The 17,092-nt window shown below is 52.9% G+C and overlaps 1 protein-coding gene across 3 annotated transcripts in view; it reads left to right on the forward strand.

Annotated features, from left to right (window-relative positions):
* The first annotated feature begins 462 nt into the window (after positions 1-462).
* The window catches only part of IGSF21 (immunoglobin superfamily member 21), a 239,509-nt gene continuing 222,879 nt past the window's right edge, over positions 463-17,092 (forward strand). The window contains exon 1 of one of the 3 annotated variants that reach the window (XM_053577134.1): positions 463-900. In XM_053577134.1, the coding sequence (XP_053433109.1) occupies positions 831-900 (70 nt within the window). In that variant the 5' untranslated portion in view covers positions 463-830. Of the gene's footprint in view, positions 901-3,072; positions 3,108-17,092 lie in introns of those variants that run through there. The other 2 variants (XM_053577135.1, XM_053577136.1) reach the window with 2 other exon arrangements.

The raw sequence follows: 17,092 nt of genomic DNA on the forward strand, positions 1-17,092 counted from the left end.
CTTAATCCTTCCCACGGAGGGCATTCATAGGCGGCAAGGCTAGTACTCCAGAGCCACACCCTGCCTGCCTTGCTCCGAAAATGGCATCGCTCTCTGCTTCCTTCCATCAGACTGGGGGCAGGGGGTGGTAGTCCCAGGGATGGGGCAAGGTGGAAGGGTTCAGATGGAGCGTGGCTTCTGGAGTGCAGAAGCACTGGATCACCTGGGGGAGGGTTATGAAGCTAAAGGCACCAGGCCAGTTGTGAGCGAGGGGGGGAGACCCTGGAGGGGCGGGGGAAGGGGGATGGAGGGGGGGTGAGCTCTCCTTCTCCCTGCAATAAATCGGCTTAGCGGACTAGAGCCGAACACCCCAGAAAGGATTAAAGAAAAGTCTGTATAATACAGCCGAGAGCGCGGCGAGGGGAGGGCGAGGAGGGCGGGGGGCGGGGAGAGGGGGAGGGACGGAGGGAGGGCGGGGGAGGGGGGCGCTCACGCCGCCGGGAGAGGCGAGCGGGAGGCTGAGAGAGCGCTATTCCGCTCCAAACTCCAGCGCTGCAGCCCCGCGGACTCCGGGCTGCGGTGGGAGCCGGGGAGCTGAAAGCCTCGGCGTGTCCCGAGGACGCCCTGAGCGCGAGGGTCGCGGCGCCTCGGAGAGCCCGAGCCGAGTCGAGCCCGGCGCCCAGGCGGCCCGGCCGCGGCGGCATGGGGGCGCCCCTGCGGCGCCCCGCGCTGCCCGCCACCGCCTCGGCCGACGGCCGGAGGCAAGAGCGCGCTTGAGCCCATGGCGAGGGGACCCGCTGCCTGCGCCACCGCCGCCGCCGCCCCGCCACCGCCGCCAGCTGCCGGGCACCATGCGAGCCGCCCCGAGCTTCTGCGGCGGCGCCTGCCTACTGCTCGCCGCGATCCTGGACCTGGCGCGCGGTGAGTGAGCGAGCGCCTGGCCGGGAACCCGCGCAAGAACCGGCCGCCGGGGAAGGGCGAGGGCTGGGGTTGCTGCGAGAGGCGCGGGGTACGAGCACGGGGTCCTGCGCGGAGTCCGTGGAGCCGGTGGCTTGGCGAGGGAGGGAGGAAACCGCTTGCAGAGAGCACTCGTGGTCTGTGCCAGTGTGTGTGTGTGTACGAGCCCATCTTGGTTGTGTCTGTGTGTGAGGACGTCCAGGAAAGAGCTGTATGCAGAGGGCGCGGAGTATGTTATTTAGAGATGTGAGTGTGCCATGCGGGTGTGATGGTGTGGCTCTGTGTGTGAGGGAGCGTCTTGGAGGGGTGTTAGAGCGTCTCAGTTACGCGGAGGTGTGTGTGTGTGAGAGAGTGTGAGCGAGAGTGTTTGGGGGGTGTGCGCGTGTGCCGGCTTCTCAGTGAAGGAGTGAAGTCTGTGAGCTTGTGTCGCTGTGTGTGTATGTGATGGGGCGGTTGTGTGAGGTGTGGCGTTTCACGCGTGTCCCGAGTGTGTGGCAGCGGATGGCTGTATTTCTGCCCGTCCAGGAGATGGGCATGTGACACTTGGGCTGGAGGTGCAGGCTCGTGGCGGTCGCGTTGCTTTGTGGGCTGGGGGTGTGTGTGCGTGCTATGAAGCGTGTGGTTCTTGTGTGCAGGGAGGTATGGACGCGTCTGGGGCTGAGGGGGTGTGAGCAGCTGTTGACGGGGGAGGTGTGTGTGTGTGTGCGCTCGCGCGCCCCTCATGGACTTGGTTTTGGGCTAGACTAAGCCAGCTGGAAGGAGGCTGCAGCTCAGTGGGTTTTCCAGAGCGAGTGAGCTGTGCCTCGGCAGCTCGAGGGTGCACGGTTCGCGGCTGCCAGGACCCTCTCGCCCAGCGCCGCAGACTAATGGGTCTTAAATGGTGACGGTGCGGATCCTGGCGACCCGCGCATCTTTCGCACCTTGAGCTGAGAGCTAAAGCAGCAGCTGAGTGCCCTGCCAGAGACAGGCGGGACCAGCGAACAGCGTCAGGTCCTGGATCCCCTCTAAGCCTAGTGTCAGCGCCGGGCGCCCAGAACCAGCCGGACTGGAGTCAGAGCCCAGCTTTGCCGCGGAGAGGAACAGAGACGCAGAGGGCCAAAAAGTAGCCATTGTTACCTATAGGGTCTCGCCCTCTAGCCCAGCTGGGTGATGGAAGGGGTGGGGGGAGTCAGTTCTGTCTTCTGCCACATACCTTGTCCCATCAGCGGGGTACCCAGCCCGGCCCTGAGAGTGCCTACCATGAAGGGGAGCCTCCCCAAATAACCCCACCTCCTACTACCCCAAAGTCCTCGGAGAGTGCTGGGTCTGCTGATGGGGGAAGCTGCAGAATTTGAGCCTGGAAGACGGTCCTGTTGGCAGGAAGTGGGGAGGGATCGGTGTAATTCAGAAGGAATGTAAGTCTTGAACTTTGTCCCCTACCCTTGGAGCAAGAAACTTTTAAAAGTGTATAAAAATCTACCCCCCGCCCCGCCACTACAGGATGAAGGCTCCCCCCTTCGGATGTCTCTGGAGGGAATGGTTTATGGGGAGAGGGTCCCGGTTCTGGCGCTATGGAGAGGGCCCTGGGCTTTGTGGAAAGACACTGGAGCCCTCACCTGGACATCACAGGGAGCGGGGTTGGATGCTGGGGACAGGAAGGGAGCACCCCACTTCCCCGGAATGCGCAGAACGGAGGGACGCGGCAAGGTGGGGACGGCGACAGACGGGAAGGGCTCGGTGGGAAATCCCCTGCTCCGTCACCCCACCCTGCGAGCTCTCCCTGGAATCCGGGAGCAGCGTTCTTCTGGCTGTCGGGCTGCCGAGAGCTGACCCGGCATCCTGGCGCCTTCACGCCCCTCGGCCCCCGCTACAGGCTGGTGCTTGGGGACGAACGCATCTGGGTAGAAGGAGCCCGCGTGAGCTCTGAGCTCTGCTGCTCAGGATGAAGAGCGCAGATGGGGATCGCCGACAGGAAACTTTCTGAGTCCGGGGCGCAGGGAAAGATCCAAGGCTTCCGGGAGCCCTCTTTTCCCTGCAGAGAACTCGATAGAGCATGAGGCTGGGGTCCCTCCTTTCACCTTCCAAGTCTGTGCCCACGATGGGGTGCGGGGGTACGAGAAGGGTCCGTCTGAGACGCAAGAGGCGGGCTGTGCCGGAGGAGGGCGCCCTTCTGGAACTGGCTGCTGACAGAGGTGCACCTGGCCTAGGCTTTGCCGAGCCACCTGCCAGGGGCTGCCTGGAGGGTGGGGTGGGTAGAATCCTAGGTTGGCCTTCAGGAACGTGCGGGCCCAATGGGGGGCGATGGCGGTCATTGCCGGGGGAGGGGCACGGCCGGTGCGTTCCCGCCTGTTCTGTCCCCGTGGGGCGCGGAGCGAGGGAGCTTGACTTTGGAGAGGGGATCTGTACACCGACTGGAGGAAGGCAGTCCGCTGCACACAGCCCTGGTTGTGCCGCAAGCTCCCGCCCTGTCTCCCATTCCCCAGTACCAGACTCTCCAGAGGAGAAACCCACGTTTTTTCTGGTCTGAGGCGTTTTCAAGTCCCGGGGCCGAGTGAACCGAGCCTTGGACACTTCTGGGAAGCCTTGGACACTTCCTGTGCGGTGGCCCGGGAGAGAGGGGGCGCTGGGCGGGGGCTGGAGGAGCGGTTCTTCCACCTGCCTCATCTGGCCCTGGGAATTCTCGGCTTAGAGCCACGTGCGGGCAGCCCCAGCGAGGGGGCCCCAAGGCCCGGGCTGGCAGAGTGGGGCTGGGGGTTTGGGGGAGAGGGAGGCCCTGCCTGTTCTGGCTCAGCAGCAGCGTGTCCGCAGGTGGGTGGGGTGTCGGAGCCGTATCCGCTGGGCCGCCGCAGCCGCAGCGCCGAGACTGCGGGGGCTGTGCGGGCGCGAGCGGGTGTGACGACTTCACATATTTATCTTCCCTTTACACGCCCCCTCCCCGCCGGGCGGGGGCTGCGGCGCGGCAGGCTGGATTTCTTCCCAGCCCCAGGAGTTTTAAAGGCCCTAGACCCGGGCAGGCAGCTGCTCCAGCGTGGCCCCGCCCCTCGCCATAAGCTCCACCCCCTCCCCACCTCCGACCACCACGCAAGTGGGAGTTTCTCCAGAGAGGTTGAACTAATAGAATTCTTGTGTTTTAAATGCGGATGATGGTCGAGCTGGAGCAACCTCCGAGATCACTTTGGTGGTTGTGAAACTTCCATTTTTTCAGCAGGACCCTTTTAGAGGGAAATGATTATCACCCTCCCTAAAATCCCAATACTTTGAACAAGATTATGAGGCCCTAAGTTAGCGCTGGTCTGGTGGATGCTGGTGAGGGGACCCTCATCAAACCATCCTTGCTCATAAGCCTTCTTAACAATCTAAGATTGTCCCTTTCCTAATATCGTAGTTGGGTTTTTTGTTTTTCAATAGCTACGATTATGTGGATCAGCCGCAGCCTATGAAGCAGGATGCTGGGTCCTGCGTGCTGGCCTCATTCCCACTGCAAGATGGGTTTAAGATCCTGTTTTCACATATTAGGAGAGCCAGGCTTATAGTTTTAAGATGTCAATGACTGAGGTCCAGGCTCCTTCCTGCTCCCTCCTGGCCTTCTCCTGGGCCCCTCTTTCCTACCAATATTCTCTCTTTCTGGCTGCAGAGAATCCCTGGCAGAGCCTGCGGCGAAGGTGGACAGAGGCCTCAGTTCCTCCTGACTGCCCTGAGTTTTCAGGGTCACATACACACTTATTACACTCCGGCAAGTTGGGCAGTGGAAGAGTCAGGGAGGGAGGTGGAGGAGTTTAGGGTTGTTGCTTGGGTTTCTGGTTTATAGCAGTCTGTGACTTCAAAGGCAGAGGCCAGCCAAGAGGGGGCTGGTTAGTTCTGTTAACTGAGTATCCTGTAATCCGCAAAAGTATTTAATCTGGGCAGTAGACAGCCTGGGTTAGCACCTTGACCTCTTCTGCTACACCCCAGGCCACTAGGAATTTATTTATTCACACAGCCAACAAATTCTTATTATATACTGTGGGCCAGACACCGTGCAAATGGACTTGAACTTGGTAGGAGAATCACTGCCTTTATGGTGTTTACAGCTCAATGGGAAATTAGTTCTTCACTTGGAGGAAGGAGCTATGTCTCTTACCTTCATTAAGCCAGGCATTATACTATGCGGTTTATCATTCTTGTCTCATTTAATCTTTACAGGCAACCTGAGAAGTAAAATCAGTCTGATTTTGCAGATGAGGAAATGGAGGCTCAGAGAGGTTAAATGGCTTGTCCAAGGCCACCCACTCAGTAAGTGGTGAGCAGGAATTCAGGTATAGGACTGTCTGACTCCCCAGCCTGTGTTCTTTCCCTCTGTGCTTTGCTGTCTCTTGGTGAGAATGGACCTGAGCCATGTAGATACATTCATTTCTCTATCTGGATGTTTTGCTCCTTCTCAAACTCACATTGAGATAGAATTATCCAGTGTGTTCATCTACACAGATGGGATAGGGAGTGTCCCTGAAAGCCACCACCATCATCATCAGAATGGATGGCATCTGCTGTGGGCAGGACACATCAGAAAAGAGAAAGACCTGGGGTTGTGCCCCTCATCCCCGGGGGATAAGAGGCTGGACACATTCCTGTGACTGCAGTCCAATCTGTCCACCCTTCTTTGCCCTTCCCTTCTTTTTGATTTTCTTTTTTAAATGAAAGGAGGCTAAGGACCTTATTTAAGTGGGAGAACCCGGGTCTGGAGCCCTCAAGAGACAGCTGCTTTTTTTGTCACTGCAAGGGGCACACAGCTGCCTCTACCATTTACAGGGGGATGGGAGCCTTCCATTTTAAACTATAAATGTCAGTGGTGGTAAAGCACGTGACATCACTTCTTAAGGGGTATCCATGTTCAAGATGAAGTGCCTGGGAAAGAACAGGGTGATGAGATCCTAGAACCCACCTTTGTGCTTTCAATGGGATCCCCAAGCCAAAGGGTCTCATATTTACCAAGATCTACTGGCCAGCAGTCCATAGATGGAGCAAATAAATGCAGTGCGCATTGATTGAGCTGGAGGTGTAGGGAGGTGTGAATCCTATTCAGTTACCTCTGCAGTCCAAAGGAGCAGGAGAGACAGACTGTGAGGGGGTCTTTCTGAGACTTAGAATTCAGCTCCCACCAAGAAAGGAATCTGCTATTTGGTGTGGCCATCAGCCTTGTCTGTATCTCCTGGCCACACAGCAGATTTAGGAAGTTAAACACCCCCTCCCACATTCCACAACATCTTGATGCATCCTCAAGATATGTCCTGGAATCTGGAGCAGAATGTCACAGAGACTGAGAACCACTGGAATGTCCCCCTTGCCTGTGGGAGCCCCCAAGTAACTGTCCTAATAAAGATGGAACCTACCTCCCAAGGTGCTGAGAGGACGGAACCAGTCCTGACATGCAGAGCTCTTAGCTCAGTCCTGTAGGCTCTGATGACTGTTACTGGTATTAACCATGGTAATGGTTGTCCCTGCTCAAGCACCACAGTCCCTGTGTCCCTTGAACTTCCCCATAGTGTTCTCATCAGCTACTTCCTTCAGCTTGAGTTGTCCAGTGTCTATTCCTTGCTTGCAAGGAAAGGGCCCTTCTTAATACCCTCCCTCGATGTGATCACTGGTATGAGCCTGGGAGTCGCCAGTTAACTCACTCTTTGTAACACAGAGGATCGGCCATAGCTCTCTACCTGGCTGGAGGGGACCAATCTCACCACCTGCTCTCTGCCTTCCCTGGAGGCCTGAGGCCCATTGAGTGCAGTCTGAGACCCAAGTTGTTTCTTCCTAAAGAAATATGGAGAAGGAGTCAGTCTTACTGTGAGCCTCCAGTGGCCACCACACCAGGCCCTACTTCATATAGGTGGGTACCCTGTCTGAATCTGGTCATTATTGAGTTTTCTCCATAAGCACGTGGTGGGCACGCAACTAAGCTTAGTTGCTGGGATGAATAAACTACCCTTGGCCTTTAGACATGTGCTTCCTGATTTAGAAGAGCGCTGAACATGCGGCTTTCTACTTCTATGGAAAATGTGTGGAAGGGCTTACGGCATGTGGAATTTAGGCTAGATTCACAGGTGAACTTCCTGGCAGCCAAGATGCTCTGGTCCTGAAACTACATTCTTTCTTTCTGAAGACTCTCAGTAACCAAAGTGGTAGAAATCTTGCCTGTAGGCATTGTAACCTTTCTACCTGCTGGTAGCTGTTGAAAATTGACAAAATGCTTTCACACCCAGAATTCTGTTTAGACCTCACATCAGTGGTGAAGGCAGCTAGCCTTGTGCCCATTGAACAAATGAAGGGAACTGAGGCTTGGGAAGATGAAAAGATGGTAGGGCAGTGGCAGGAGTGGAACCCAGATTTTGTGGCTGCTGACTCAGCCTTCATTCCCTCCCTACCCATGAGTTATGGGGATCTGGAATGGGACAGGCCAGCTCAGTGCCCCATGAGCTCACAGGTCAGTAAACTTTTATGAGCTGGGTGCTGTTGTAATGACTTTGCCAACGTGAGCTCTTCCATCCTCCACTGCCATCCAGGCGGATGTTATATTCCAGTCCATAGGTCAGGACACTGATGTGTCCATGGTCACGCAGCTTGAAGCCAGAGCTCGCTTCAGGACACTGATGTGTCCATGGTCACACAGCTTGAAGCTAGAGCTCACTTCTCTCCTGGCATCATGGCTTGGCCTGCTCAGAGGTTTCTGGCCTTATTTTCACTGTCCTCTGTCTCCTCCCCCACTTCCGTCCTTTTTTGGCTCAGAGAGCAGACATCTGCCCTCAGCTAGCACAACGCTTCACTCCTTATAAGGCTCCCTGAAAGACTGTGCATCCACATCCTCCCTTCACCCCCCACCCCCCAATCTCTGCTGACTCAGGTGTTCCCTGTGCACTTTGGGCAGCATCTGTTAAACAACCCTCCTCTGGGGCTGGAGCTCGTTGTGGGTTGGTCTCCCTCCTGAACAGAGCTCTTGAGGGTGGGCATCCCTGCACCCCCAACCCTGGCACTAGGACTGACTCTGAGCACATAGATCCTTAAGATGTATTTTGTTGAATGAATGAAAGATGTTTTCTTGGAGCCTGAGATTTAGTCCTTTCTGGAGTGGGTATGTGTCCATGTCCAGCTGTGTTCACTGTCACACACAGTGAGGGCATCACAGCAGGTGTCTTGGCGGGAGGAGCCAAGAGTGGGAAGTGATGGGAAGACCAAGGGGCTTCCTGTTCCCTCTGGGACCTCCTTGGAATGGGGACTCTCCTTGACTGGTGATGGTGGGGGGATCTTGAAAAAGGAAGAAAGGAAAGAAGGAAGGGGAAAGTGTTTACTAAGTACCACACAATGTCAAATTAAACTCCCCTAGAAACTCGTATTTGGGAGGTAACATACTCCCCATTTTACAGATGAGGCAATGAGGCTTAGTGAGATTGTGTGGCTCTCCTGAGGTCACCCTGCAAGGGAGGGGCAGGGCTTATTCACAGCCAAGCACTGATTTGCGCATTTATTTCCAATTCTGAGTTTATCATGTTGGTAGCTTGGAATTGACTGTGGCAGGAGGATTAACACAGGGAAATCAGCAAACACTGTAAGTCACCTCGGAATTGATTGTTAAACATTTGCCAGCACACCAGGCACATTCACATCCTCCACCACTGTATCTGGGGCGGGGGGCCACCTGGTGTTAACATTCTTTGGTTTCCATCTGATCTGGAGTCAGATAGTTGGCCACTTCCTACCTGTCTGAGTCAGTTTCCTCATCTTTTAAAAATGGAGAGTGCTGTGGGCCTGAATGAGATGATTTGAAAATTCATGAAAGCCCTTGGCGTGTGATTGGTCCATCCCTTCCTCCTGACCCCTCATGGGGGTGGTCAGCCGGCTGTGGAGGAGTCGGCCCACCCTTTCTTCTCCCACTGTTGGAGGCTGCCTTTGGAAACAAGTCAGAGGATCCAGTCACTTCTCTAATTGAGAAGCTGCCTCAGTCCTGACTCTGAGCCGCAGAGATCTTCCTCGGAGAGTTTCAGGTTGTTGGCAAGCCCACACCGGGCAACATTTGAGAACAACAGAAGCTCATGTATAATCAAATGGCTGGTACAGGGTACCAAGCAGGAATCCTGAGGATTAAGAAAGTGGCCCAGGAAGGCTCTAAGGCAGTGGTTCTCAACCTGTGGGTGGAGACCCACAGGAACTGTATTAAAGGGCCATGGCATTAGGAGGGTTGAGAACCACTGCTGTAAGGGGTTGAAAAGATCTTGACAGGTAAGGAGGGGCTTCCAAGTAGGGAGAACAGCATGTGCAAAGGCCTGGGGGAAGGAATAAGAGAATACGAATGCCATGTGGGCAGGCGAGGGACCTCATTGAGAAATTGGGAGTGAGGTTGAGGATGCTTCTGGAGGCCTGCTTGCCTGCCAGGGCATGGAGTTTGGATTTGAACGTGTGGTCCAGGGGAACAGTTGAAGAGAGGAGTGATGTCCCCAGAGCAGTGCTCTAGGGAGATTAATTTGGCTTTTCTGGGCCACCCAAAGCTGGAAACTCTTTGGAACCTCTACTGGTTTATAAATACTTGCTTTGGGCTGTCCAAAGAGACAGTGGACTCAAGAAAGCAGTTCTGTCCTTTGGAGACTGGCCACTCAGAGCGTCCAGCCTGCCAAGGAGGGGAAACGAGGGCCCTGCCTGTGCCCTGTCTGGATTGCGCAGCCTGAGCTGGGGCTGCCCCAGCTGTAGTATGTGCTTTGGGCTTGAATCCAGAGTGATGAGGAAAAGGGGAACCTCCTGAGGAGAAGCTTCCAGATCTCCAGCAGACATGGACTTTGTGGTTTGACTGGGGTTCACATTCCATGTGCATCATGTGTAGGATGTGTGAACTCAAGTAACCTCTTCTGTGCTTTAGTCTGGGTTTCTTCAAGTGCATATACAGCGCTTCATGGTGGTCTCAGGGGTCAGGGGAGCTGGGAAGGGTGAATCGGATAGGCTTCGTGCCTAGCAGAGGTAGGTGTTTAGACTACAGTCGCTGCTGTTAGAATGATGTTTGGCTTCCAGTCATATAGTGGCCACCACCTCCCCTCCCCAAGTCTGAAGGGGAAGAAGTGTTTACAACCCCTAGTGCCCAGTGGGAGAGGATTCCTTGCAGGGGTTAAGAAACTTCAGGTTTGGAGTTAGAGAGCATTAGAGGTGGAAGGGAGATGAGAAATTGGTTGGTGCTTTCTCCCCACCCCTCCATTTTAAAGACGAGAAAACTGAGGCCAGAAAGAGGAAAGATGCTTTCTTTTTTTTTTCTTTTTCTTTCTTTCTTTTTTTATTTTAGAGACAGAGTCTCACTTTATGGCCCTCGGTAGAGTGCTGTGGCGTCACAGCTCACAGCAACCTCCAACTCCTGTGCTTAGGCGATTCTTTTGCCTCAGCCTCCAGAGTAGCTGGGACTATAGGCGCCTGCTGCAATGCCCGGCTAATTTTTGTTGCAGTCCGGCCAGGGCCGAGTTCGAACCTGCCACTCTCGGTATATGGGGCCGGTGCCCCACCAACTGAGCCACAGGTGCCGCCCAAAGATTCTTTGGTGCACATGTTGGGCACAATATGGGACACATGTCTTACCCCTTGAAGTCGGGGACCCACCATCTAAAGAATCTTGTGGAGGGGGTGCCAGGGTCCCATGGAATTGGGTGGGGACTTTGGCGATGCTCCAGTGGGTAGCAACCCTTAGCTTCATAAATCATGGGAGCAGCTTGGGCGTCGCCAGGGAGAGAAGCAGCTGAGCCTTTGGGGTGTTTTTGTTCCTCTGCCAAGCTGTTCCCTTTGCCCTTTTGTTTCTCTTTCTGCAGAGGCACTCAGCGCTCCTCTGATGGGTTTGTTTGTGGCACATCCTTTATCTCCCTGGCACCATCTCTTCCTCCCCTTTCCCTGATGCCACCCCAGAGGAAGGCGTCCATCACGGGCTGCCTTGGCATGGGAGCTGGGCTGGGCTAGGCTGGGGGAGGGGCAGCGCAGGGCTCCCATGTACTGGCTGGGTGGCTGCAGCACCCTGAGCTGGTGCTTGCTGTCTGAGCGCTCCAGTTTTTGTCAAGTGGGTACTCAGGCCTTACAATAGCCGAAGGAAGACCAGGTGTCTGGTTCCACGGAAGCAGGTGATGAGTTACGAATTGTCACCCAGCACCAAATGTCCCAGGCAGGGGCGGAAGGAGCAAGTTGGGGGGTGGTGGTGAAGGCGGCCACATCACAAAGACTCCATTGTTCACTTCTGCAGCAGACAGTGGGTCTGAGCTCAGCTTGGAAGGGAAGAGGCATCAGAAGGCCAATTCCTAGGGCCTGTCGCCTGCTGGGGAGCTTGCAGAAAGGTGGGGGGAGAAAGGCTAGTGACCCTCGTGGAAAGGATGGGGAAGTCGTTAGATGTTCCAGGCCGTGTGGATTACAGAGAGCAACTTCTCATTTCAGGAGGCAGCAGAGTTCCTCCCTCCCTTTTCTCTCTCTTGTTCATTTGTGCAGCAAATATTTAGTGGATGCTTCCTAGGTGCCAGGTGCTGTGTTAGGTTCTGAAAATCCAGAGGAAAATGAGCTGGCAGGTTCTTACCCTCATGGGGCTTACAGTCTAGGGCTGTGCTGCTGCAACATGGCCATGTGTGACTTGATATTTAAATTAAAACTAAGCAAAGTTTCTCAGCTTCTGTGCAGCTGAATTCAGCAAAATTCAATTCCTCGATCACAGGAGCCACATTTCTAGCACTCAGGAGCCACCAGTGGCTAGTGACAACTGTATTGGACAGGGCACTTCAAGACGTGCCTTAGACAGCGTAGGTCTGGGGCAATTTCTCTGCAATGGGGGTGTACCCACTGGCGGGAAGGAACTAACAAGCAACCACAGAGAGGGAAGGTCTTTCTCTTTTCTTGTCTCAGCTTGTCCTAGTGTGCCAGGCTGAGGCTGTTATGTCATTGACGCCTTTCTATCACTTTCTAATCCCTCTTTCAACAAAACGATAATAGGTCTGGGGCAACCATCCTTCAGCCAGCCAGAGGGAGCAAGACTTTTAATGACAGTGTTTGTTTCCATTGTAATTATATTTCAATCACCCTCTGTTTAAGGCAAGTGATACCCGTCTGCCATTTGGGGCAGTGATTTAAATTCTTCCTGTGTTTAAAAATGGCTTTGTTTAAGTAAAAAATGAGTCAACTTACAGAAAAATGTGAAGTACATAGTGGAGCAGGTGGCGTGCAGATAGGCCCAATCTGTGAAGGTGGTGGATGTGAAGTCTGCAGCCAGAAACCCGACTCAGATGGAACAACATGGGCTTTGGAGGCAGACAGGGTCGGTTTCAGTTGTGGCACCACCATTTGTAAGTTCTGTGACTTTGGGACAAGTTACTTCACTGCACATCAATCAAGTTCCCGGCAGGAAATGGCAAGCTCAACAAAGGGACTATTTGCAGAGGACTTGGGGAAGGTGGCAGGGGAGTGGTGCAGCCCCTTGGAGCTATTTTTGGGGGGAGCCTTCTACCTGTAGCTCGGGAGAGTAGGTGGGACCAGAAATCAGGCTGTGCTACGCAGAGAGTGCTGGATACAGGATGCAGCCAACTCCTGGAGATCTGGCAGAGAGCTGGGGGGAGAAAGCCCCACCTTTGTCCTCCTCCTGTCTTTGGGTCTCTTAATAGTGCCACCCATTGACCACGCCCTGTTGGAAGGCCACACAGGTCAGTCTCCAAAGAGCAGAGCTGGTAGGGAGAGAAGGGAAGGTTGCAAATAGTAGAGACCTTGTATAATCCTGCGAAGTTAGCCTCAGTTTCCCTGTTTGTAAAGTAGAGGTTATGCTTTGTCACCCTCAGAGCTATGGTGATGATGGTTTGAGACAATGTAGGATGCTAACTGTGGCAGCGGTTTGTATTAATGACACCGACAGCAGTAGAGGGCCCGGGCTGGTGCCTAACCCTGAGCTCTGTACCAGATCTTCCTGAGCTAAGGAGTAGCATATGAGAGGGAGCTTTGGTGGAACTGGCTTTTCAGGGGCACGTGCATTTGAAGGGCCACATGGCAGTCTGCAAGGGAGACTCAGCAGCAGCGCTCTCCATTGGCTGGCATTGACCCTTGGGATGTGTCTTCCCTGCTCAGGTCTCTTCAACACCCCTGCACCTCTCCTGCTCTCTGGCCCATCTCACTGGTTGATGACTTCACCCCAGGCCACCACACTCATTCATCATCCCCCACTCTATTTCCACCCTATTTCCCATGGAGATTTTCTTTCTCCTGAAATCCATTCAGGTCATCTTTTCTCCCATCCATGCCCACTGGCTCTTTCCATGTGAAGCCTGTTCCACATTACTCATGAATGGGCTCAAAGCTCACTTCTTCTAAATGGAAGGCAGGTGCTCTCCAAGCCTCAGCTACTCCTACTAGAGGTTTCCTTCCCCCTTGCAGGCTGGTGGTGGGGGTGGGGGTGGGGGTGAGGGATGGGAGATACTGTTGAGTAAGTGAGTGCTTTGGATCATGGGATCATTATCCTTTACCTGAAAGCTGAAAGGGCCCTTGCCACTTTTAGAAAGACCTTCTCTTTGGGGAGTAGCTGGTGTCTGGGGAGTAGGGGGCATTCAGGGAGGGAGTAGCTGGCTTCTAAATGGAGATAAATATTCCTTGGGAATGCTTCCACCAACAGCCCTCTTACCTCCCAGCAGCTGAGTTGGCTGTGGTGGCTTTCCTCATGACACTCTATTTCCCTTTATCCCACCTCCTTTTCCATCTACCTGACTGTTAAAATTGACTTTGATGAGGACTAATTCTGTCCGCTGAAATTCATGAGACGCTCGCTCATGCTTTGCTGAAATTGCTGTGACAAATACCAGTGGCAGTTTCCTCCCTGGCTCATTCTCCAAAGTGCTCTGGGCAAAACAGAGTGCCCCTGACCCTTGCCTACACACCGTCTGTCACCTCTTCCACCCCTGCTATTTGCCTTGCCCCTATAAAGGTTGATCTCAGCCCTTCTTACCAGCTCAGTGGTGTGCAACCCTTCAGGAGCTGATGGGTTACTTAAAGAGGATAAATATTCCTTGAGATAATGCCACCAATAGCCCCCTTGGCTCTCAGCATCCAAACTGGCCGAGGTGACATTCCTTTATCCAGCCCCCTTTCTGCCTCCTTGATGAGGACTCATCCTTTGCTAAGTGAATGTGAGGACATGTTCTGCAGGGTGGCCCAGGACAGTGCTGGTGCGCCATCTCTGCCTTCTTGGGTAGGGGCTGGATCATTGGATGACTTTGGTCAGTCTCATTTCCCTGGATGGGAGAGGGGCTGTCTTCTGGTTGGTGAGCCGAGATTTCCAAACTTCAGCTTCCCCTCTTCACGACTTTTATCATATCTACATCCCGTCTGTACTATTCTTTATGCCACCAGATTCAAATATAAATAGATTCCCTCTTTTTTGATTTGTCTTGTGCAAAGGGATAATGTGTGGGTTTGTTGTACTGACTATATATATTTTTTAATTCCTATTAAAGTGAACATATGACTCTGGGAAATTTTTAAGAAGATTCCCCAATACCTCCTAGTATCATCCTGTCAGCCACTTTGGAAAATACCAGGTTGGTGGGAAGGGTACCAGCCTAGGAGTTATGAACCCCACAATCTGATTTTAGCTTCCTCATTGACTTGCTGTGTGACTGACTCCACTCCCTCACCCCTTCTGTTAGAAGGGGTGAGTCTGGATAATCCCCTTATAAGTCTCTTTGATGAGCAGTATGATTTAGAAGGAGCATTCTATCTATGTCCAAAATATTTCCTTTAAGACTTACTTGATGGCCCCCTAAATTTGCACCTTTCAGGTGAAGCATCCTTCTTCTAGAGGACCCTGTAAAGAACAGCTGTTCCAGTGACAATGGATGAGGGGCACTCTGATACCCATTCATCTCCTTGGAGCACAGGCCAAAGTCTTATTTAAATTCCATCCAACAGCCCTTCCCTAAGCACCAGCTCTGGGTCAGGCCCTGTGGTATAGTTGGAGCTACAGAGGCAAATAAGACCGAGGACTTGTCCTTAAGGAGGTTACAGTCATGTGCTAATGTGCAGATAGCCAGGTAAATAAACACATTATTGTATAATATTGGAAATCCTAAAATTGAGATAGGTACCAAGTCCTTGTGGAATGCAGAAAAGGGAATAATTAATCTGTTTGAGGTATTGAGGAAGGTCATTGATCACTAGAAAAGGTGACACATAACTGGGTTTTGAAGGATGCATAGGAGTTTTCCAAGTGAAGAAGGGAGTAGAGAGATTTGAGGAGGAAGCAACAGCAAGGACAAAGACCCATAGCTGGAAAGGGCCTGGAGCATCTGGGGAGGGGGGTAAAAGGCAGGAGTGAAGTATGTGTATTTTGGGTAATTGATGACATCAGAAGAATGCAAGAGAAAGAGGGGGTGCATTTACTGGAGGTGGGCCAGTCCAGCAATTAAGTAAATTTCCTAGATTGGACTCCCAGGTTCATTGGCACTCACAGTGCCAGCTGCTGGCCCCATACCAGGAAGCATGAGGTCCTCCTTTTCCACTGAAAATTCCATTGGTGCTATTTGCCAGCTGCAGACGGGAAGAGTGCAGGGGGGCAGAGGTTCAGCAGGAAGCAGAGATGAATTTTTGTCCAGGTTGCTTTCTTTAAAAGATGCCACTTCTTGGGCAGTGCCTGTGGCTCAAAGGAGTAGGGCACCAGCCCCACATGCCAGAGGTGGTGGATTCAAACCCAGCCCTGGCCAAAAACTGCAAAAAAAAAAAAAATAATAATAATAATAAAATTAAAAAATAAAATAAAATAATAAAAGAAGCCACTTCTTTTAGCCCAGACTGCAGCTGGGACAGCCAACCTGGTTATAAAATAGCTATGTAAGCATAGGGAAAGATCCCTGGACTTAATGTCAAAAGATGGGTGTGGCCAGATCTAGGCTGTCTTCTGCCTGGGCCTCCTTGTTCTGACCTGTAAAGTGGTAACAACAGCAAACATTCATTGAACACTTGTACACCAGGCATTGTGATAAGCTCCTGCTTGTATTAACTTACTTGTTGAATCTCCACAACCCCTCAAGGAGCTGTGTACCACTAGCACCTCCATTTTACAGATGAAACTACAGCACAGAGAGGTTAAGCCTCTTGTACAGGTCACACAGCTAGTGTAGGGCCATGCTGAGTTTTGAACCTATTCGACCTGCTTTTTATGCTGTCTCCCTTCTTATTTCTCCACCAGAAATCCCTTCCAACTTAACCTTTTATAATTCTGGGGCTTTCTGGACCTCCCATCCTGGCCCTACATGGGCTCAGGGGCTCCTGCAGCAGCCAGAGGTGGCCTTGGATCCCACGCCCTGGCCACTGTGGAAGGCCGCAGGCCTGGCCTCTCCCTGCCTTGGCAGTCACTGGGTGGCGGCTCGGCTCTGCAGTGTTGTCTGTGGTCTAGTTATTATTATTATTTCTTTCCAGCATGCTGCCAAAAGCCTCCTGCAGAGAGCACACAACCCAGCTCTTTAAAATTTAAAGGACTTTACTTAAACAATGTTATTTCCCTTGGAAAGGAGACTGAAGAGGCATATGTGATAGTTATATTTAGTGCGGCATGTGGGTCTGAGCAGATGAGAGCAAGGCTTGGTGAGTGCACAGGAGACCAGAGAGATACAGTCTACGGTGATAGGCCAGGGTAAGGCACTCTAGGGGAAGGTCTTCAGCCACCATCCTTTCCCTCTCAGCCTCCAGAAAATGTGGCCTCAGGGGGAACCCATTGTGCACAGTGTTCTTGGAAGAAGAAGGATGTTTGCCTATTGAGGGGCCCCACTCAGAGGACATGGAGCCAGACCAAGAAACCTCAGCCTCCTGCCACAAGGGCTGTCTTTCAGCCCTGAAGATACGGTGCTTCTAGCTGCCCCAGGGTCTTTGCACATGCTGTTCCCTCTGCTGGAAGCCACCTCCTTCTTTGCACTAAGTCTTTTTCATGGTTCAGGTCTCATCTAAGACATCATTCATTCATTCAGCAAGTATTTTCTGTGTACCTACTATGTTCATTACACCATGGGGCACAGAGACCAATAGTGACTCGAGTCCTGGTGCAGAGCTGGCATCAGTAAGTGTTTGGGGAATTGATGAAGGCCTGTGCAGACACTCTGGGGTCTGGAGGGAGGATCTACTTACCTCTCAGGAGTTCACAGTCTCACTGAAGATTTGCACCAGAAGCATCACAAACTCCCAGTGA

The sequence above is a fragment of the Nycticebus coucang genome, chromosome 22 (assembly GCF_027406575.1).
Source record: "Nycticebus coucang isolate mNycCou1 chromosome 22, mNycCou1.pri, whole genome shotgun sequence".
Lineage (NCBI taxonomy): Eukaryota > Metazoa > Chordata > Mammalia > Primates > Lorisidae > Nycticebus > Nycticebus coucang.